Raw genomic sequence first — 23969 nt, 5'->3', positions numbered from 1 at the left:
AGTTCCTAGCATGGAAATTGAACTTGGATCTTCCCCTTGCAAAGCAAAGGACCTATCAACTACACAGCAAGGTTCCACCAATAAACTGCATGTCTCCCTCTATAGACAGGTCCGGAAAGAGCTATTGTTTAAAGATGTGAATGATAAACAGTGTGCCATATGCCATTCCGCAAAGCATACCTAGTTCTGTTTGTTGCACAAGATGCCCTTGTGCGCATTTCAAAAGTCAAAATTTGTTTATACTATAGAATGACTGTGGTCAGATTCAGCATCTTCAATGGCATTAGACCACGTGTCTGAAGAAAACATATGTAATTGCCATCATAGTGCCCCCTATCATAATAGATGCATTTGGTGCAGCAGATTGTGTTATTATAGTTACCATTCATGATAAATGAAACAGTTACTACTCATGTAGCATCTGTGATGGGGGCCTTGCATTCTACTTTTATTTGACCATGGAGCTAAAAGAGTAGACAAAGTAGTTCTCCCTACATCTAGATGAATCAAACAAAACACACCAAGAAACCATTGTTATTAAAGTATCTTATTTTAATTACTCTTATAAATTTGTACCACAAGACTATAATGTGATATGAGAACAGTCCACAACCAGGAATCTGAATGATTATAGTGAGTACTGTAGAATACTTTATTTTCGCTTAGAATTTATTTTCGCTATTTTCGTGGAAGGGACGATTCAATGAAAATAAAATCCAGCGAATATACTTTTTTTCCCATATTTCACATTAAACTCATCAAAAATCAGTGAAAATAAATTCCATACAAAATGCCCAAAAAGTCTTTTTAGCGAAAATTAATTCCAGCGAAAATAAAGTATTCCACAGTATGTAACTTGAGTACGATTACTAATTATCGTAACCTTACTTATACAATAACTGACTCAGTAAGCTGAACCATACAATTACCGTAACCTTAATTTTACAATTACTGACTCAGTAAGCTGAACCTTACGATTATCTTAACCTTACTTTTACAATTACTGAGTCAGTAAGCTGAACCTTACGATTACCGTAACCTTAATTTTACAATTACTGACTCTGTAACCAGAACCTTACGATTACAGTAACCTTAGTTTTACAGTTACTGAATCAGTAACCTGAATATAACTATTACTGAGTCATTAAACTGAATATTGCAAGTAATGAATATTACCACATAGACTTGAATATTACATTTAATGCAAGTCAGCAACCAGATTTTTCATATAATGCTAGTATTTTTTATCCCTACAAGTCAGTAAGTGGAATATTACAGTTCCTGTGATTCAGTAATCAGTTACAATCAGAAATACCAGAATAAACCAGAATATCACAATTACCACACGCAAGTAACCAGGATATTAAGATTACAAGGCAGTAATTATATTACAATTACAATGATTACAGTGAACTTTATATTCCATGAAATATAAAATTTATTACAATGGACAGAATGTTGAGTGGTCAGATCACAACACCACAAAAATCACAAAATGCATTGCCAGACAATGTGTAGTTCAAATATAAACAATATCCCTAAACATTACCAGAAATTTGACCTCTAGTACTTGATGATTCAATACATGTTAATATATTTCAAATGGCAATTTTATGTTTAACACACTCAAAGTTTTTAAATGTAACTGAGACTGTTATTAATACCAATCTAAAGTAAATCCAATGTCTTTTTTTTGCTGTGTGGCAAGAGTCTCACTTGAATTCATTGTATACAACACAAGTACACATTTATTTCTATTTTTTCCCCAATTTTCTTCAAAATCTAGCTATAAATATTTTCTATTTTATCAACAGCTTGCAAGTACACAAATACTCGCTATTTTCATACATATACATACATATCTTGTTAGTATTTTTTTAACATCCTTCCATTACTATGGAGTGATCATACACAATTCCTCAATTACTGGGACTAAACCTATCAAAATATATAGGGCACATGGTTGAGCAATTATTGCATAACTTCATACAATCAAGATGAATATTAAAAAAATAATATTCAATTCTCAATGTATGTACAAGCCATGAAATAATCTTACAACACTCAGAGAATACATAATTTTTATTTTTGCTTGAGTGGTTCTCAACTAATACTGATAAAATAAACTGTTCAAAATATAGAATAGCATTAATTACGTAAAACATGATGACCACGAAGATAAGATTATTTACAATAGCTACTGTACAATGTACCAAAATACTTGGGTATAATGTTGGAACACATGTACTACCCAGTCCACATAAATGAAATACATGTATTATATGATACGATACTTGATTTAAAGTTTGATTCCAGATCAATGAATGAATTAAGTATGGGACATCATTCGCACCACACACTTACCAAAACATTAAGTAAACATTCCTTCACATGGCAAAAAAATAAGTAAAAAAAAATCCAATATCTGTTCACAAAAAAGGTAATTTTTTAGCCATAAATATATAATTTAAATAAAAATACATGATGGTTGCTTAGAAACCTTTCCCAATTTATTCATCACAGATTCATAGTTTGGGATTTATCCCTGATTATGCAAATAAGTTAACGAGGTAATATAGATAACTAAGTATTCTTAACAACTGAAATTCAAGCAAGACTCAGTAGTTCTTGCTAAATAAAGTGGAATTTTTCAGTGTTTGAAAATTTGGCTTTCTCGAAAATGAACAGTTCACAGTAGATGTTACTTAGGTCTACTTTTGATATCATATGTCAAAGGAAAATCATGAACCCAAATTTTGGTGAATTATGTGATGAGAATTGAGACCAGCTCTAAAGCATTTATACAGCTTGTAAAAGCGAACTAACAAACCAAGTACTGGATTATTACACGTGATATAAAATTAACTGTGAATAAAAGAAACAAACATATTCCTGTGCGAAATATAATGGCACAACATAAAATTCTTATTTTGACTATTAATGTGATCATTGTTTATTTTAGAATATGTGACCTTGTCTGATTCTAAAGAAACAGGAAACCAATAATTTGTTTGAAGGATATCCAAGCATAGATGGTCACGTTGCAGTTTTCTCGTGATAAAAAACACTTAATTGTAACAGAATATATACAATTATGTAAAAGATTTTCCACCAAATCAAAATATGCATCCCACCAGAAATAAGTGGAATTCTTACACTATTAGAGCCTATAATGAAAAAGACACCAGGAATTTTATATTTTGGCAGTTTTATCAGGGACAACGTCAAAAGATTGATGTTGGATAAAAAACTTATTTCCTTTAGTTTGGAGGTGGGGAGTTTTGACCTCAAAAAGTTTCCATCCTACAAAACGATTTTATTTTTTAATGAAGTCAAAAAAATCTTGGAGTATTTGTAGTTTGTTTTGTTTCTATCCACTCATGGACAAAAATAACAGAAAATGAAAAAAAAAATATCCAAGACAAGAAAATGGTTTGGTCCGAGTGTAAATACATGCGTCAAATGAGGTAAATTTCAGGGCATTGACCTAGAACCAACTGCTATGCCATACTACTGTCCGATTATTAATTTGTATTTAATGGTGAATGTAGTCTGACGGCATGATCAATATTTATTAATTAAGTTTCAGTGGGGGGTGGAGGAGTTTGGGAAAAAACTAAAGGAATTAAGTTTTTTATCCTACATTGAACTTTTGATGTTGTCCGTACCTTAGTAATATCAAGTACAATAGATACTGCAATATGTGATTACCATCCACATGTGAAGAAATTTTCCAATCCCAAATGCTCAAAACTCCCAAAACAATGTGCATATGGTACCTTTGGAAATGTCATTAATTTTCAATGCATTATGACCAGTTATAGTGGGCATCGAGAAAAATCGCCTTTTCATCTATCTCCGTTGCAACAATCCTAGGAACACTAACAGCAGTGTTTGTTTTGGCTTGGGCACTTTTAACAAGCCACTGCTCCTGGACACAATCATTTTCAAATTATTTCAAATCTATCCAATACAGTGGAACTTTAGTAAATGGAAATGAGTGTTGTTGAAGGCAAAGTCATAACAAACATTAAAGACTATAATGTTCCTAGGAATATTACAATGTCTCAATTTATTTCAGTCTCTGCTATAAGTCATTTAAAATATTTAACAGATGAACAGATAGTGTGACTCAAACATGGGTATCGCATCACAGATGATGAGCATTGTTGTTTAGGTGATCGGGAAAACAATGAGGAAAATTAAAGTACACCCTAGCTCTATGGCAATTTTTGGTAAGTACTGCAATTTGAATTAACTTTAATAACTTTCAATTTGATAACATGTTGTCCAATTTAATAGAACTTATGTTTTCATAATCATTTTCAACTAAAAAGCATGTTTACAGAGCATTAGGTATTAGTATTAAGGCAGGCACAATGGGTTTTTGTTCAGGTTAATGACAAATGATGAGTAAGATTACATGTATATAAAGACAAATCATTAGTCACATGATGATTAAGACATAGACACAAATGGTATACAAGTAACCATGGTTTTTCTAGTGGCATCTTTGAGAGGAAAACATAAAAATGAAAAACATAAAAAGTTCAAGATAGATGTGATCAAATATCAGTAGGACTTTTAATAATGTACAAACACATGATCATATTAATGAACAATTGTTTTTTATCACAATAATGTCACTATCGGTATGCTAATTAAAGCTGTATTCATGATACTGACCAAATCTTCATTCACAATTGTCAGAACCTAACTAGCCTAATAATGTTAGGAATTTATTAATTCTGGCATTGGTGTAGAATAGAGGTGTCTAGTATTATCTTGAAAATACAATCATAGCGATAAAATCAGTTCATGCCAAATAATTTTTTAATGGGACACAAGTATGATACAACATCAACTATTTGTCAATAAAGTAACATTACTGAACAACTTTCAACAATCATCATTGATTGTATTGAGCGCAAAACGACAACGGCTGAAACATTTTCTGCCCTCTTACAACTAAGATTTTGACTAACTAAGATTGTGTGATTTCTTTGTTTTGTGCAATAAAGAATTATCAAGAAGCAGCATACAATGATGTCATAGTTTGTTTATGTGGGTACAACAAAATGTGCGGCCATGTTGAGCTTGTGCTTACTTGTACTAGTTTGCTAACTTGAACTTTCGAGATATTTAGGCAATCTGTGTAAGTATAAATCATTGAGGTCATTGTATAGTTTATTCATCAAGAATGTATTTGGTATGTACAATTTGTATCACGAAAATTGTATTATCAAGAGATTATTATGTACCCTTATACTACACCAACTGTTTATACATGCATGTATGCCAAGAAATTTAGTTCAACAAATACAGACCTGCTCATATGAAGATAAGCTAGTAAATAACAGTTAATAAATCATAAACTGTATTAACCAGCCAATGACTGAATTGAACAAATATTGTAATAATTACTGTATATGATACAGATACAGTATACCAAATATAATGGCTTCATCGAGTATGGAACCATCATGCAAATGATGCAAATAATTATAATAAAAACAATGCATATACAGTTATGGTAAATAATGACTATATAAGGTATACAAACAAAAATAGAATAGTTGCAGTAGATTTTACTGTGGTATATCATCGAGGATATAATTCTCGTTATATATTCTGTACATAATTGGCTGGATACAGTCCTACATTGTTGCCTATCCTTCCCTTACACCAGCCTTGTTCATCCTCGTCTTCTAGCTTGGTGAACACATCCCCTGCAAAACAAATATGGAATATGATGGGTGAACTGCATGCTTCCACTAATGAATATGTAGTGATATTTGGTATTATTACATGGAATTTAAACTTACGGAATTGTCAAACATACAAATATGAAATCTCACGTTTTGCTTGAAAAGGTCAGTGCTTCCGAAAATGCAGAGAAACAATAATTGACCAATCACAAGAAGGGTTATGTGTTCCATTCTGTGTGTTGAGTTAGCCACTAGAATGTGACATGAATTAACCTATCCCAGCAGCTTATCTCCAAACTCAAAGTGCTGTTGTCAGTCACTAGTGAATATTCAGTCAGAAAATCGACACGTTTATTTCGCCAATCATTTCCACTATCCATGGAGACTTTCAGCAACAATTTAAACTTACCAGCTTTGAAAGACAGTTCGTCAGCTTCGGCACCATCATAGTCATAAATGGCTCTAACCGGTACACCAGTCTCGTCTTGGTCCCAGTCATCTTGAAATGGATTCCTGTCAGGCTCCTCTACATCATGACTGTTAATAGTTCAAATAAAACGTTTCAAATATGTTGCAAGTGTGGCTGTAAGTATTGAAGGTATGCATCTGTCATCTGACACAAAACTCATGGAAATATTGGGATTTTGAGACAATTATATGTGATGTGTTTGAAAAGTATAAATCACAGTCATCTGGCACACAAGTTATTCTAAAGCAAATGTGATTAATTTCACTGATATTATTAACTGCATGTGAGCCACAATCTTCAATGTTCAAGATAGTGACCTCATACAGTACATATCAGTTAAATTAATCACATTCAGGCTTCCTATTTGATTTTCAGTTTGATTGCTGGCATCTATTCAGGCTATTTGCTTTTTTGTTTGATTGCTGGCATTCATTCAGGCTTTCTATCTGATTTTCAGTTTGAATAATGGCATTCATTCATTCAGGCTTCCTATATGATTTTTAGTTTAAATAATGGCATTCATTCATTCAGGCTTCCTATTTGATTTTCAGTTTGATTGCTGGCATTCATTCATTCAGGCTTCCTATTTGATTTTCAGTTTGAATGCTGGCACTCATTCAGGCTTCCTATATGATTTTCAGTTTGAATACTGACATTCATTCATTCAGGCTTCCTATATGATTTTTAGTTTGAATAATGGCATTCATTCATTCAGGCTTCCTATTTGATTTTCAGTTTGATTGCTGGCATTCATTCATTCAGGCTTCCTATTTGATTTTCGGGCTAATCTGCACTGGCTCGGAAGGTTGTAAATGATTAGCTAGTTTGAATTTCTAATTTGCATAACATTACTGAGAATGAACGTGCATTCAACGCCACAAGTTTTTTGTTTTTTTATCAGAATTCATCTTCCGAGCCAGTGCAGATCAGCAGTGATTTTCAGTTTTAATGCTGGCACTCATTCAGGCTTCCTATATGATTTTCAGTTTGAATACTGACATTCATTCATTCATTCATTCATTCAGACTTCCTATATGATTTTCAGTTTGAATACTGCCATTCATTCATTCATTCAGGCTTCCTATTTGATTTTCAGTTTGAATACTGACATTCATTCATTCAGGCTTCCTATATGATTTTCAGTTTGAATACTGCCATTCATTCATTCATTCAGGCTTCCTATTTGATTTTCAGTTTGAATGCTGGCACTCATTCAGGCTTCCTATATGATTTTTAGTTTGAATACTGCCATTCATTCATTCAGGCTTCCTATTTGATTTTCAGTTTGAATAATGGCATTCATTCATTCAGGCTTCCTATTTGATTTTCAGTTTGATTGCTGGCATTCATTCATTCAGGCTTCCTATTTGATTTTCAGTTTGATTGCTGGCATTCATTCAGGCTTCCTATATGATTTTCAGTTTGAATACTGACATTCATTCATTCAGGCTTCCTATATGATTTTCAGTTTGAATACTGCCATTCATTCATTCATTCATTCAGGCTTTCTATTTGATTTTTAGTTTGATTGTTGGCATTCATCATTCATTCATTCATTCAGGCTTTCTATTTGATTTTCAGTTTGAATACTGGCATTCATTCATTTAGGCTTTCTATTTGATATTCAGTTTGAATGCAGGCATTCATTCTGGCTTCCTATTTGATTTTCAGTTTGAATGCAGGCATTCATTCTGGCTTCCTATATGATTTTCAGTTTGAATACTGACATTCATTCATTCATTCATTCAATCATTCAGACTTCCTATATGATTTTCAGTTTGAATACTGCCATTCATTCATTCATTCATTCATTCATTCAGGCTTCCTATTTGATTTTCAGTTTGAATGCTGGCACTCATTCAGGCTTCCTATATGATTTTCAGTTTGAATACTGACATTCATTCATTCATTCAGGCTTCCTATTTGATTTTCAGTTTGAATGCTGACATTCATTCATTCAGGCTTCCTATTTGATTTTCAGTTTGAATACTGACATTCATTCATTCAGGCCTCCTATTTGATTTTCAGTTTGAATACTGACATTCATTCATTCAGGCTTCCTATATGATTTTCAGTTTGAATACTGACATTCATTCATTCATTCATTCATTCATTCATTCATTCAGGCTTCCTATTTGATTTTCAGTTTGAATGCTGGCACTCATTCAGGCTTCCTATATGATTTTCAGTTTGAATACTGGCATGCATTCATTCATTCATTCATTCATTCAGGCTTCCTATATGATTTTCAGTTTGAATACTGCCATTCATTCATTCATTCATTCAGGCTTCCTATTTGATTTTCAGTTTGAATAATGGCATTCATTCCTATATGATTTTTAGTTTGATTGCTGGCATTCATTCAGGCTACCAATATGATTTTCAGTTTGAATACTGGCATTCATTCATTCAGGCTTCCTATATGATTTTTAGTTTGAATAATGGCATTCATTCATTCATTCATTTAGGCTTCCTATTTGATTTTCAGTTTGAATAATGGCATTCATTCATTCATTCAGGCTTCCTATTTGATTTTCAGTTTGAATAATGGCATTCATTCATTCAGGCTTCCTATTTGATTTTCAGTTTGATTGCTGGCATTCATTCATTCAGGCTTCCTATATGATTTTCAGTTTGAATACTGACATTCATTCATTCAGGCTTCCTATAAGATTTTCAGTTTGAATACTGCCATTCATTCATTCAGGCTTCCTATATGATTTTTAGTTTGAATAATGGCATTCATTCATTCATTCATTCATTCAGGCTTCCTATTTGATTTTCAGTTTGAATAATGGCATTCATTCATTCATTCAGGCTTCCTATTTGATTTTCAGTTTGATTGCTGGCATGCATTCATTCATTCAGGCTTCCTATTTGATTTTCAGTTTGATTGCTGGCATTCATTCATTCAGGCTTTCTATATGATTTTCAGTTTGAATACTGACATTCATTCATTCAGGCTTCCTATATGAATTTCAATTTGAATACTGCCATTCATTCATTCATTCATTCATTCAGGCTTTCTATTTGATTTTTAGTTTGATTGTTGGCATTCATCATTCATTCATTCATTCATTCATTCATTCATTCATTCAGGCTTTCTATTTGATTTTCAGTTTGAATACTGGCATTCATTCATTTAGGCTTTCTATTTGATATTCAGTTTGAATGCAGGCATTCATTCTGGCTTCCTATTTGATTTTCAGTTTGAATGCAGGCATTCATTCTGGCTTCCTATATGATTTTCAGTTTGAATGCAGGCATTCATTCTGGTTTCCTATTTGATTTTCAGTTTGAATACTGGCAATCATTAATTCAGGCTTTCTATTTGATATTCAGTTTTAATGATTTTTCAATTCAGCAATCTGGGGTTTTATTTAATTTTCAGTTTGAATACACATTGTATATAATAGAAAACTATTATCATTATCAAGTTAATATATCATTATTTATATAGGCTATATATTACCCACTGCACTACACACAGTAAGCGACGAACAGTTCACTTGTAAAGATGTATTTGAGAAAAGAGAGATAAACTTTTATGTATTTTCGCAAAACAGTAGTATTTTTCCCTTAATGCTTCCTTAAAAGAAGGGTGTGACAATTAAGCCACGATGATAGCTTAATCAAGTATGCATAGAGCGGCTATAACAATCCATTTTCCTAACTTCTCAAGATTATGTGTTATGCGTGAAATTGAATGTAAAAACAGATAAACACATTGCATGGGATTCAACAAATACACATTTGTTATGGGTAGTTTCATGTAATGTACACCTTTGATGTCAATTTTAATGAAGTAAGGGTATCTTAATGCCATGTTTCTCTCTTTTTTTCAAAATAAAATCATTCAATTTTTCTGGATCTTTCTCGCATAACACACGATCTCGTAGAAGTTTGAAAATCTCCTATTGTGTATATGTGTATACTGGTTACGACTGCAGTACGATACTACGGTACCTACATCTAACAGAAAGAAGAAAGGAATTAAAAATTAACTACATGTACACACAAATCACACAAACCTGTGAAGACAAGAAAAGACAGTCAGATACATTTCTACTTCTCCTGACTTAGATGATTACAAGCAATGCAAGTGACGAAGGAAAACAGTTAAAAACTATGGGTACATGCGATGCTAAGATATTACCACCAGAGCAAAACATTTAATGTAAGTTAATCATGAAAGCATATGGCCGATGAAATACAATATATACAACAATTCCAGCACCAATGATTTCAGAGTTCACACAGATGTTCTGCAAAAATGAAAATTGGCCTATTTAATGAAGACTCTTGAATTTTCAAAATATAGTAAAGAATTAACTTTTACGGGGATGTACGATCTGATATTCATGTTTGTCCACATTTGATTTGAAAAGAAACATTATGCAAAATAAGAAATTCTCTAAATTTTGGAGGTTTGAAAAGAGACATTAATATCTGTTAAATATAACAAATTTAATCCTTTTGGTAGTAATAAGCAAAGAATAGGTGGATAGATAGAAAAGTACACTTAAGTGGTTGGTATTGGTGCAGGATTTTTGTAGATACTGCAACTAACCTTGTAGTACTATCTGGTTCAGGTGATGGTTGACTGTAACTTTGTGTATAGGTGTTGTAATCGTTAAACCGGTTCTGGCTTTGCGAGGAGAAATACTCGCTATATGTATGCAAATATGGAACAAGATGAACATGAATTACAAATATAAAATAATATTTGCAAAGGTGAAATGATTATTTTAAAATGAACTGTAATAAAATAATAAACTTGTTAACAGTGTAAATATACATTCGGTGAGACAGACAGCACTGAAAAAACTGGCAGAGGAAATGTCTGAGAGGAGAATTTTGAAAACTGGTTTATATTTACTTTTGTATTTCAGCCAAGAATTCTAACAATATGTAAAAAAAGTATATATCTGGAATGAATTGAATTTAAGATAAAAAAAAATGATACCGTAATTGCTCAGTAGAAGTGCTTGCTATGCTATGTTTTGTAGAGAATCATAGTTGTTTTACCATACCATGTCATGTCTTAGTCGTTACACAGTACTGTATTGTATTGTCCCATACCCATACCACTGTATTGCGTCATGTTAAACCATTCTGCTCCATACTACCGGTATGTCATATTCTGACATTCCAGTATACTGTGTTGAGCCATAATCATTTTACCGTACAGTGAAATGTCATGAGAGTCTTCCCGTCATACTGCATTTATGTTCAATCATTCCACTATACTATGTCGTGCAATATAGTCATGTTATTTTACCACATCATGCCAGTCATCGCACTGCAAGTACGTGTATGTTCAACCACTCCACCATACTGTGTTGTGCACGTTCAGGTTCATGAAAAGCACATCTAACAATTTATGCTAACTTTTTGAAAGGTAATTTCTGTTTGAAGTGAACACTTCTAAAAGAGCAAATACGGTGTTTAATATTTTTTTATTGATAATGCAAGCTGATAAAGACACTGCTTATGAATATTATCTTCTTATATAGTCAGATTTGATTACATATATGTCATGATAGGATGATTTCAGATAACAACTGGACGCAATGATCAAATGCTGCTAGAACAATGATAACAGTGGTCAATGATGAAGTAACAATAAGAGCGCTGTTAGACAACTAATAATCACAGAATATAGTGTTATTTTATTTTGTTAATTAGTCATTAGTTGTATTAGCTTAGGATCCAAAGTTAGTAGGTTAAAAATGCATTTTGTACTGCAGGAAACAGGCCAAAAAATTGAGCCTGAATGCAAAAATTGTTGAAAATATTATAAACATATCACATTGACAGTCACAGCTAACAAACACCGACAGTGGCTATGGACAGTTATACAATACTATACAGAATGACAAAATGGTCTAGCTGTTAACTTACTTTTCTCCTGGGTGTATTCCTGAATCTTCCTTGCCAACACTGCTATTTGACACCTGTGAGCCGCTTGGGTTGTAGGACGCACTGGTCAACATTACACCTTCTCCACCACCTACGTTACCCCTATTCTTTCTTTTACTGCTGATAGAATGCAGTTCTTCAGAGTATTCCTGCAAAAAATATAAATTTCAAATCAGGCTGGAATTACCGTCAGAAAATACTAATGCCATGAGGAAACAATAAAAGATATAAACACATCATTTTGTAGCATGGTGTGAAAAGTTGACTCAGAACCTATAAGCTAATGAATAATAATAATTTAGAGTATATGCCAACATTATATTGCCTCTATTAATCCATTTCAACACCATTTTGCACATTTTAATGTATTTTTCTATAGTTTGTAAGTTAATTTGAAACCAAATAGACATAACTTCCTATTGACTAATGTTAATAACCAACAAAACTATGAATGCTCTCAGATTACACGATTACCTCAAATGCTGGCCAATTCATAGACATTCCTGTTCCATGGGTATTCTTCCACCATCTTAGATCTTTTTCAGCATCAGCATTTTGCACAGTTTGAATAAAATTGGAAAATACCCGAGAGAAACTATAGATAGACAAAAAGAAAAATGGAGATTGAGAATGTTTTATAACAAGTCATTGAAAATGACACAGTCCCCGTTAAGTTCGTTTTGTGCTCGTCATATTAAAGCGGAGGGGTTGTCGCGAGCGTGTCCTTGAAACTTGAGTTCCAAGTGGCGTATACAACAGATTGTTTATTTACATCAAAACACGTGTTTCGTGTCATAGTAATATGGCCAAAATAAAAACAGCCGTTATTCAGCCATCTTTGATCTGATTATGAAACACACTGATATGTATGATGTATGTGCCAAATACGAATGAAAATGGTACATAAATTGCGGAAATATAGTAGTAAGGCCAAAAAGTCAGATGACTGTCAATCGGCCATCCTTGACCAGAGTTTTGAAACAAATTATCATGGACATGCATCCTAACATGTATAAAGTACATGTATGTGCCAAATTTGAATGAAAACTGACAGAGCAGGTCCAAGATACCGCATAAAAAAACAAAAACAAGATGCCTGCCAGTCGGCCATTTTGAATCGAATCGCTAAACCACTGCATGTGCATATGTCCCACATAAGGTACTAGGCACATGCAAAGAATGAACGGAATCGGTCCACAGGATTCTGAAATATGACGTTTGATAGACGGATGCACGGACGGTCGGACAGACAGACTCAGGAACTCACGGACGGTCGGGGACATGTATCCTAACATGTATGATCTATGTACTAAATTTGAATGAAAACTGACAAAGCATGTCCAAAATACGACATTTTCAAAAAACAAGATGGCTGCCAGTCGGCCATCTTTGATCCAATTGTGAAATAAATCATCATGGTCATGTATTCTAACATGTATAATCTATGTACCAAGTTTGAATGGAAACTGACAAAGCATGTCCAAAATACAACATTTTCAAAAAACAAGATGGCTGCCAGTCAGCCATTTTGAATCGAATCGCTAAACCACTGCATGTGCATATGTCCCACATAATGTACTAGGCACATGCAAAGAATGAATGGAATCGGTCCACAGGATTCTGAAATATGACGTTGGATAGACTGATGCACGGACAGACTGACACACGGACGGTCGGACGGACAGACTCAGGAACTCACGGACGGTCGGGGACATGTATCCTAACATGTATGATCTATGTACTAAATTTGAATGAAAACTGACAAAGCATGTCCAAAATACGACATTTTCAAAAAACAAGATGGCTGCCAGTCGGCCATCTTTGATGCAATTGTAAAATAAATCATCATAGACATGTATCCTAACATGTATAATATATGTACCAAGTTTGAATGAAAACTGACAAAGCATGTCCAAAATACAACATTTTCAAAAAACAAGATGGCTGCCAGTCAGCCATTTTGAATCGATTCGCTAAACCACTGCATGTGCATATGTCCCACATAATGTACTAGGCACATGCAAAGAATGAACGGAATCGGTCCATAGGATTCTGAAATATGACGTTGGATAGACTGATGCACGGACAGACTGACACACGGACGGACGGTCGGACGGACAGACTCAGGAACTCACGGACGGTCGGGGACATGTATCCTAACATGTATGATCTATGTACTAAATTTGAATGAAAACTGACAAAGCATGTCCAAAATACGACATTTTCAAAAAACAAGATGGCTGCCAGTCGGCCATCTTTGATCCAATTGTGAAATAAATCATCATGGACATGTATTCTAACATGTATAATCTATGTACCAAGTTTGAATGGAAACTGACAAAGCATGTCCAAAATACAACATTTTCAAAAAACAAGATGGCTGCCAGTCAGCCATTTTGAATCGAATCGCCAAACCACTGCATGTGCATATGTCCCACATAATGTACTAGGCACATGCAAAGAATGAACGGAATCGGTCCACAGGATTCTGAAATATGACGTTGGATAGACTGATGCACGGATAGACTGACACACGGACGGTCGGACGGACAGACTCAGGAACTCACGGACGGTCGGGGACATGTATCCTAACATGTATGATCTATGTACTAAATTTGAATGAAAACTGACAAAGCATGTCCAAAATACGACATTTTCAAAAAACAAGATGGCTGCCAGTCGGCCATCTTTGATCCAATTGTGAAATAAATCATCATGGACATGTATTCTAACATGTATAATCTATGTACCAAGTTTGAATGGAAACTGACAAAGCATGTCCAAAATACAACATTTTCAAAAAACAAGATGGCTGCCAGTCAGCCATTTTGAATCGAATCGCCAAACCACTGCATGTGCATATGTCCCACATAATGTACTAGGCACATGCAAAGAATGAACGGAATCGGTCCACAGGATTCTGAAATATGACGTTGGATAGACTGATGCACGGATAGACTGACACACGGACGGTCGGACGGACAGACTCAGGAACTCACGGACGGTCGGGGACATGTATCCTAACATGTATGATCTATGTACTAAATTTGAATGAAAACTGACAAAGCATGTCCAAAATACGACATTTTCAAAAAACAAGATGGCTGCCAGTCGGCCATCTTTGATGCAATTGTAAAATAAATCATCATGGACATGTATCCTAACATGTATGATCTATGTACCAAGTTTGAATGAAAACTGACAAAGCATGTCCAAAATACAACATTTTCAAAAAACAAGATGGCTGCCAGTCAGCCATTTTGAATCGAATCGCTGAACCACTGCATGTGCATATGTCCCACATAAAGTACTAGGCACATGCAAAGAATGAACGGAATCGGTCCAAGGGATTCTGAGATATGACTCCGAACGGACGCACAGACGCACGGACGCACGGACACATGGACACACGGACGGATGGAGACAGAATTATAAGTCCCCGTTTTCGGACTTCGTCCGAACGGGGACTAATAAACCTATGATAGTGATTATCTTTTCATAAATCAAGTTACATGTGAATGCTGGGTGCATGTTTAGTGTTTTACACTAGCCTCAACACAGTTTCAATTTAAATAAAACAAATGAACATATTTTTTTAATTTATTCTCATCTTCAATTACAAGTTAAGAAATGGCCCCCATAAATTAAATTTGTTCTTCTTCATGAATCAATTAATGAACCCAACCTCCATATAAAAATACTTACTTGGCATGAGATGAAAGATCTAGACATTTATGGATGTCAGACAATATCTCTTTAAAAAATTTTAACCTAGTTGCCTCAAAATTCTGCATCTTATCGAACTGCAATGACATGTCTTCCATGTAGCGGGGGTTGTACTGGTTTATTTCATGGAGAGCTCTCTCATATTTTTCTTTTGTTTTGACTTTATCTTGTTTTGCTTTCTCAACTTTGTCATGCAACTTCTTTATCTATTGAAAACAAACAACACAAATGTAGAAAATGCATTACATACTCAAGCAGTCGACAGATGCAATTCGTATTCATAGTTGAACACTAGAGGATTAGTGATACTGCATGCATCTACATCATATTAATCTAGACACAATAATAAAATCAGTGCTAGAGGGGGCACTCAATTTCAGGGACGAATATCACTATTTCTCCAAGGGCACCAATCCAAACTTGTTGGCAGTAAAGGCCTTGATGCCACCATGAAGTTTAAGCCCTGAAATATTACTAATTGTTATTACCTGATCTGGAGAGAGTCCTGGATCCTCTTTGGCATTATTTTCTTGATTGATGGCTGATTTTTCCAATTTACATGAGCTATGGTAAGCTTTCCGTGAACTATTGACTTTAGATAATAACTTAGCCCATGGCTTTTGAGCCTGAAAAAAAAAACATTTTTGTTATTAACTGTTTGAGTGCCATTATCAACTGATTTTGTATAGTTTTCTTCTTCTCACATGATATGTTGACAAACCCTGACATTAAACTAAAAGCAATATCTAAAACTGTCTGTATGGTTCAAAATGATTATGAAATTTATTGAACCTTTACAAAAAGTGAAAATGTATTTTTTTATCTGACTGTTTTAAATTTTTCCATGATCAGCTTCTAAAGCATTAAACCCTTCATGGTCCCTATTAATTTTGAATTCTACAACAATATTCACAGTAAAGAAGTATGAAACTCCTGTTGTATCTGATGATAAAGTGTATATATGTACATACATGCATGTCCCATGATAAACCAGTAATTTTTTACTCGACATGGTGTATAATGTATTGTGTAAAGTATGATTTGATCAGTTTTCAGAATGGCCAAAATAGACACCAATCAATCATTCTTGAATTCTAACAATTAAAACAAATACATATGCATATGTATCCCAAAAAGTATGATGTGCGTGTGAAGTCTGAACAAAATTTGTATGTTTGAAACATAGAAACATGTTTGAACCATGGAAACCAGTCATGCATTTTAAATATCAGCAATACAACATCCCATAATGTCCAATGTATGTAGCAAATTTAATGAAATCATTTCATACATGACTGACATGTGATGACAGAATTGGTTGATTTTGTTAAATTTCAGCACTAAAATAGCCATAATCTTGAATCAGTTTACGAAGTGAATGAATGCATGTATGTATGACGTAAGAGTGAAGTTTGAATGTGATTGGTCAATGCATGTCTAAGTTACAAACAGACAAACTGATGCACAGACACACATAAGTGAGATTATAGGTCTCCGTTTCTGGACTTTTTTCGAACAGGAACTAATAATATTTGAAGTACGGTACATGTAATTCCACACACACCTTTTTAAAGCCATCTTCAGCTTCAATGGTTTCCTTAAAACTAATCATTTTCTTGTGATAATTTTCTTTTTGCCACTGCTTAACTTTTTGTAAAACATCTGTCACGAGTTTGTCTCTAATTTCAATATGAAGGTCAAATTTTCTTTCAGCTTCTGTCAGGACTGCTTGCCATGCTGATGACATTGTGCCATACTCAGGCCCTGTAATATACAACAGATGTTAGTTGAAACAAGCAGCCTGTTGGCTGAGATAGCTCCGCTGTCAGCAATGCACATTTCAATTAAGAACTGAAGATATCATTAGAAAATCAACAATATGTATAGTATCAAAGCAATTGTATTTGCTGTTTTTTACAAGAAGTCGAAAATATCACTTTTTACCAAAAATGGCAAAAATATTCATAAAAATTAGAGAATTAAAGATATCATTACAAAATGAACAAATCTGAGAGAGGTCCACATGTAGTACCTATATATGTAATATCAAAGCAATCTGACTTGCCTTTTTTTACAAGTCGAAAATATCACTTTTTACCAAAAATATTCATCCAAAATAGAGAATTTGAGATTTTGACATGAAATGAACAAATCTGAGAAAGAACCATCCAAGGTACTTGCATATCAAATTTGAAAACATTCTGACTTGCGGTTTCAAAGAAGAAGTTGACATTGTAAAGTTGACGACGACGGACAATCAGTAATATGAACAGCTCCGCTGTGTCGAGCTAAAAAACAGTGTTAACAAATTCATGTGCTTATAAGTTCTTCCTGATTTAATTAGCAACCAATCTACCTATTTATAGAACTGGCAGGAAAAATCCACCCCATTATTTTTTTATAATGACATATTTTAAGTATATTTCCATTTTTTGGGCTAAAACAACACAATTCATTTAACTGGTTGATCACTAATAGTGAATAAAAAAAACACTTGTGTGGATGACAAAGAATATTCATCATATGAAACATGGCATGAATAACTGAAACTTGCATTACAGCAGCTGTACTAACAAAATAATGCAAGACTCAATAATTTTTGGTTCAAATATATTTTACCCATGGTTGCTATTTTAACACAATGACTACCATATTGTCAAAGTAGGCCAATTACAGAATTTTTCAATGAAATAATTACCAACAACAAATTTACAAATGTTTTCATTCTGTGCCAATGTCCAACAAGCATAAAATATATAGGCTCAATTAGTCATTCGTTACAGCTGAATAAGTTCAAATTGAAAATATGTGAATATGTCAAATAATTCATAGAGCTTGTTTGTTCTTTGACAAAGGCCTAAATTAATCAGAACAGTTAAAAATCATTGAATATTATTTCTTTTACAACATTGATATTTTAATGTATGTAAATTATTCTTAAAAACCCATTCACTAATATAAAATATTCATGAAAATTTGGTGTCTGTTTGTTTTATTTGATAACTGCAGGCTCTGAAGCCATATTGAACACAAATTGTTTTCTATAATATATGTTCTTTATCCTATTTTATTAGCAACATATAGTAAAACAAGGTAACTACCCTGTAGTTTTGATTTAAATTTTGTGATTGAAAAAAAAAAATAATAAAAAAAACAAGTCATTGTCAATGACACGTCCCCGTTCCGTTCATATTTGAGTGACATGTACATTCAAAGCAGATCATGACCGAAATGCACCTGCATATGTACAACACATTGTGCTAAATCTGAACAAAATCCATCCATGCATGACTGAGATCCGGTTCTGGAATTGTGAAAATACGTGATTTTGATGCATTTTTGGCCTTAAAATGGCCATCATTCCGCTATTGTTAAGCAGATCATGAAACAAATGCACATATCTATTTGTGACATGATGTACCATGTGTGTGTGAAGTTTGAACTTGATCAATCCAGACATGTCTTGGATATGGATCCAGAACTGAATTCTTTAACAAAATGGCCGCCAGTCGGCCATTTCGAACTTGATCCGAAAAAAAAAAAGACGTGCATCAAGGTCCTATTATGTTTAATGTATGTACCAAATTTTAACAAAATCCATCCATGCATAACTGAGATACGGGTCTGGAATGGTGAAAATGTGCGATTTCAATGCATTTTCGGCCTTAAAGCGGACCCCATTTGGCTATCGTTAATGAGATCATGAAACAAATGCACATACATATTTGTGACATGATGTACCTTGTGTGTGTGAAGTTTGAACTTGATCAATCCAGACATGTCTCGGATACGGATCCAGAACTGAATTCTTTAAAACAAAATGGCCGCCAGTCGGCTATTTCGAACTTGATCCGAAAAAAAAAATGACGTGCATCAAGGTCCTATTATGTTTAATGTATGTACCAAATTTGAATGAAATCCGTCCATGCATAACTGAGATCCGGGTCCGGAATGGTGAAAATGTGCGATTTCAATGCATTTTCGGCCTTAAAGCGGCCGCCATTTGGCTATCGTTAATGAGATCATGAAACAAATGCACATACATATTTGTGACATGATGTACCTTGTGTGTGTGAAGTTTGAACTCGATCAATCCAAGCATGTCTCAGATACGGATCCAGAACTGAATTCTTTAAAACAAAATGGCCGCCAGTCGGCCATTTCGAACCTGATCCCAAAAAAAAAATGACGTGCATCAAGGTCCTATTATGTTTAATGTATGTACCAAATTTGAACAAAATCCGTCCATGCATAACTGAGATCCGGGTCCGGAATGGTGAAAATGTGCGATTTTGATGCATTTTCGACCTTAAAATGGCCGCTATTCGGCTATCGTTAATCGGATCATGAAAAAAATGCATGTGCATATGTCCCATATAATGTGTGATGTATGAGTGAAGTTTGATCAGTCCATGCATGTTCGAGATACAGGTGATCACGGACGGACGGACGCACGGACGGACGCACGGACGCACACAGGGCAAAACATAAGTCCCCGTTTTCGGACTGTGTCCGAACGGGGACTAAAAATCAGGATAAGCTGCCATGTTTGGGAGGCAAAAACATGTATATTGTTAGATATGCTTCCTGGTTTCCATTAAAAGGAAGCCAACGAATTTATTAGTTATCTGTTTGTACTTTGAACATGGCAACTAAAATTAAAATTAACAAAAACATTAATTCTATTTTTAAAAGGCACTCAATGTTTAAGATATGCTAAGAGGTTGATGCATATACATAATGTAGCCTACAAACCTTTTTCTAAAAGATCGTTCCATTTCTTAGCCCACTGTTTAAGATGTTTAGCATAGCTTTTTTCAATTTCACTTCTTTCATTTATCAACTGCATAAGATCACCGCATAACTTATGCCCATCGTCAATTCGCTTCACCGTCCTCTTGTAATTACCCAATTCCCAGAATGAATCAGAGACGTTCATATTGGGACCGTTGTCATCGCTGTAGGTTGACATGGTAACTGGCTACTTTCCCATCAAATAACTGTCTGAAATGAATTAACATAAAGGAAGTTATTGTAAACAATTATACCATTGGTAAAATAAATAGAGCTTGCGTCTGTGTTTCACCCTTAGGGGCTGTACAACACTACACATGGTTACACAGGCATTTTACTACACACCTTCAATAAATAAACTCAATAACAACACGCAATTTATTTAAATTTATTTATTTATTTATTTATTTCAAGGATACCAACGAGACAGACTAAATCCCAATCACAGATCTGGAATGAGGACAAGTTCCTACACTTATCAGCTAAACATTGAGACAAGGGATACTGTGATATTTTACATTCACTGAATACAGAAACAGCACATTGGACTGACAGGTTAAGTCACCTCTTACTGGATGCCATATTCCAAATCCTAAATACTGTGAACTAGGCAAGTGAACAGTATTGTATGTCACTGGTGAGTGGGCAGCAACCATAGGAGTCAAACCCGCAATCAAACCCTGCTAATCATTTAGCCATAAGTACCCTAATTATATTATTTGAAATCCACGAGTTATCTAGTTCAAGAAATATATAAAGTTTAAACAGAAACTGCATGTTAATGCAAGTCAGAGATATATACCAACATTTGTTAAAACAAAATGGCTGCCAATTGGCCATTTTTAATCTGGTCTGTAAAATAAGGTGACTTGCATCAATATCTCACAAATATCACAAATACCATGTACAAAGCTTCAATAAATTTGTCAAAACACTATCAAGACTGAAATTTTGATGAATTTTTATCACAATTATGGTCACCAAAAATTTTAAATTAGATCATGAACGAATGAACATACACAGGTATTCCGAAACGTATGATGCATGTGTGGAGTTTCAATGTGATCGGTCCAGGCATGTGAGAGATGCAAGTGCACACATACACGAGGGCCAATCCCTGTTTTCAGACTGTGTTCAAACAGAGACTAATTATACACTAGAAAGTAAAGATGCTAGAGACTGTATTTGGAATATTATTGTATTCTGTCAGCTAAAGATGAACATCATTATACATTTGTACACTATAGTGACAATCTTCACTTCATTTATTTTGAAGAGAAAATAACAGTCCAAAATGGCACATCATTACAGCATGGCATTCAAGTAATGAGTTAACAAACACGAGTTTGTAATACATTGGACATATACAATAAATGTGACAAATGGCCTTATAAATATTAATAATTGGAAGAATGATTTTATCATTAGAGCCAAAATTGAAACTGAGTAGTGAGATTTGAACTTGAAATTTAAGTCTCCAAGACAACCAGAATTTAGCAATTATTCAAATTTGGTCTGAATTCGTTTATATGAATGAATGAGCAATTAGCAATAATCCATATCATGGTGTGATGTGATTTAGTACCAGGATAAAAGGCTGTACACACAGTGCATGTGCATATTTTGTATGAGTGTCTCATATGATAAATCATGTCTAAACACCACACTATTCCAGTCCATTTAATTAATATCAATAGACATGTACATGTACTACAGTCAGATACAAAACATACATGTATTTGGGCAGATTACAAAGCATAATTTACAAATGGTGGCTTTGAAAGCAAACTGAGCTAAATGTTAGGTTATTTTCGGCCTGCACTATACACTCCTATAATGAACCTCAGTAGGTAAAACTAAACAATTTTGGTTTAGTAACTTTCCTTAATAAATTGCACCCCAGGTACATAAAAGAAAAAAAAAGGTAATATACCAGAATAAGCCCCTGTTTGCTTTGTGATTAAAGTGTGGTGGTTGTCGCGCAGTACGTGTTCAAATTTCATGTAAATAAACAATGTATTTTACACGCGTTGAATACGTCCCTATGAGTCCCATATCAAACAGGACGCGGCATGACAACTGTCGCCCTTTAAACATAACCCAAATATTCATAACAAGCCAGTTTATGATAGATATACATCAAATCTCTGTTATGACTACTTTAATACTCAACATAATAGCAGCATCCATGCCACAGTGAACAAATGAAACTATCCAGATGAAAGCAGAATAAATTGCATGCTATCAAGCACTTTAAATATAAGAAAATCCAAACTTTAACTAGGGTAGAGTCTGAATTCACCACAAACACGCGACTCTCACAAGTATTTATGCATTCAAATTAGTGACTGAAAATAGAACACTTAAAACATCAAAAATAATGTATTACACTTATATTTACAATTTGTACAACATATAAAATTGCAATATACATGTAGTATTCAACTATGACAGGAAGTTGTATATTGATATTTTTATATTGTTATATACATGATGCTGAATGTCTTAATTATTCAGACCTACATGTATATTTTTTATGTAGTTGAGTGACAAAATATTCTACTACAAGCACTAAAACATGGTGCATTCTCATCAAGAAAGTTCATCAATTGTCAGTACTAGCTTTGATGAGAATCTAATTGACAGATTTGATATTGACAACCAGCAAACATAAACCACAAGTAATACTAACAGCATCATATTCCTTAACCTTATTTGAATGCCAAAACGTGTTACCTTCACAAAATTCACCAACAAACCAACCAAAACCTGTTCCTAATGGGAAATTATGTCGAATTTATCTAAAAATACTGTAGAATACTTTATTTGCGCTATTTTCACTGAAGGGATGCTTCAGTGAAAATAAAAAAACAGCGAATATACTTTTTTCCCTATATTTCACGTTAAACTCATGTCAAATCAGTGAAAATAAAACACACAAAAAGACTTTTCAGCGAAAATTAATTCCAGCTAAAATAAAGTAATTTACAGTAAATTAAAAATACAAAAAAGCATGCACCAACATTTTTGTGGGAATGTGGTATTCAAAAGATTATCGGTAACCTTTTGTACAATATGACAAACACATTGCAGGAACATCCTATGATATCTTTGAAGTTAAGATAAAGATACTTCATGGCAAAACTGATTTTCACAATTACATATTACACTAAAGAGAAAAATAGATATGTGATGAAATTGCAAAATGGCGATGTACATTGAAAATACATGTACAAGTAAAAAGTCAATTTTTGGACTGGTAAATATGTTAATAAGTTTCATGACAGCCAGCTTGATAGCCAATCATGTTCAAAGACACAATGTGGTACAGGAACAAGTAAGTACAATAA

The 23969-nt window shown here is 33.9% G+C and overlaps 1 protein-coding gene across 3 annotated transcripts in view; it reads right to left on the bottom strand.

The window, feature by feature from the left end:
• Positions 1 to 531: 531 nt before the first annotated feature.
• LOC144359856 (protein kinase C and casein kinase substrate in neurons protein 2-like) overlaps positions 532 to 23969 on the bottom strand; it is a 32956-nt gene continuing 9518 nt past the window's right edge. Inside the window, exons 2-10 of one of the 3 annotated variants that reach the window (XM_085501478.1) lie at positions 20581 to 20829; positions 17390 to 17589; positions 16314 to 16451; positions 15805 to 16031; positions 12574 to 12694; positions 12082 to 12248; positions 10748 to 10846; positions 6118 to 6245; positions 532 to 5729 (exon numbers count right to left, since the gene is read on the bottom strand). In XM_085501478.1, the coding sequence (XP_085357604.1) occupies positions 5623 to 5729; positions 6118 to 6245; positions 10748 to 10846; positions 12082 to 12248; positions 12574 to 12694; positions 15805 to 16031; positions 16314 to 16451; positions 17390 to 17589; positions 20581 to 20797 (1404 nt within the window). In that variant the 5' untranslated portion in view covers positions 20798 to 20829 and the 3' untranslated portion in view covers positions 532 to 5622. The remainder of the gene's footprint in view (positions 5730 to 6117; positions 6246 to 10747; positions 10847 to 12081; positions 12249 to 12573; positions 12695 to 15804; positions 16032 to 16313; positions 16452 to 17389; positions 17590 to 20580; positions 20830 to 23969) is intronic. The other 2 variants (XM_085501486.1, XM_085501491.1) reach the window with 2 other exon arrangements.

Source organism: Saccoglossus kowalevskii, chromosome 1 (genome assembly GCF_978046115.1).
Source record: "Saccoglossus kowalevskii chromosome 1, keSacKowa6.1, whole genome shotgun sequence".
Lineage (NCBI taxonomy): Eukaryota > Metazoa > Hemichordata > Enteropneusta > Harrimaniidae > Saccoglossus > Saccoglossus kowalevskii.
The sequence above is the reverse complement of the archived record's forward strand: the minus strand, read 5'-3'. Positions and strand labels throughout refer to the sequence as shown.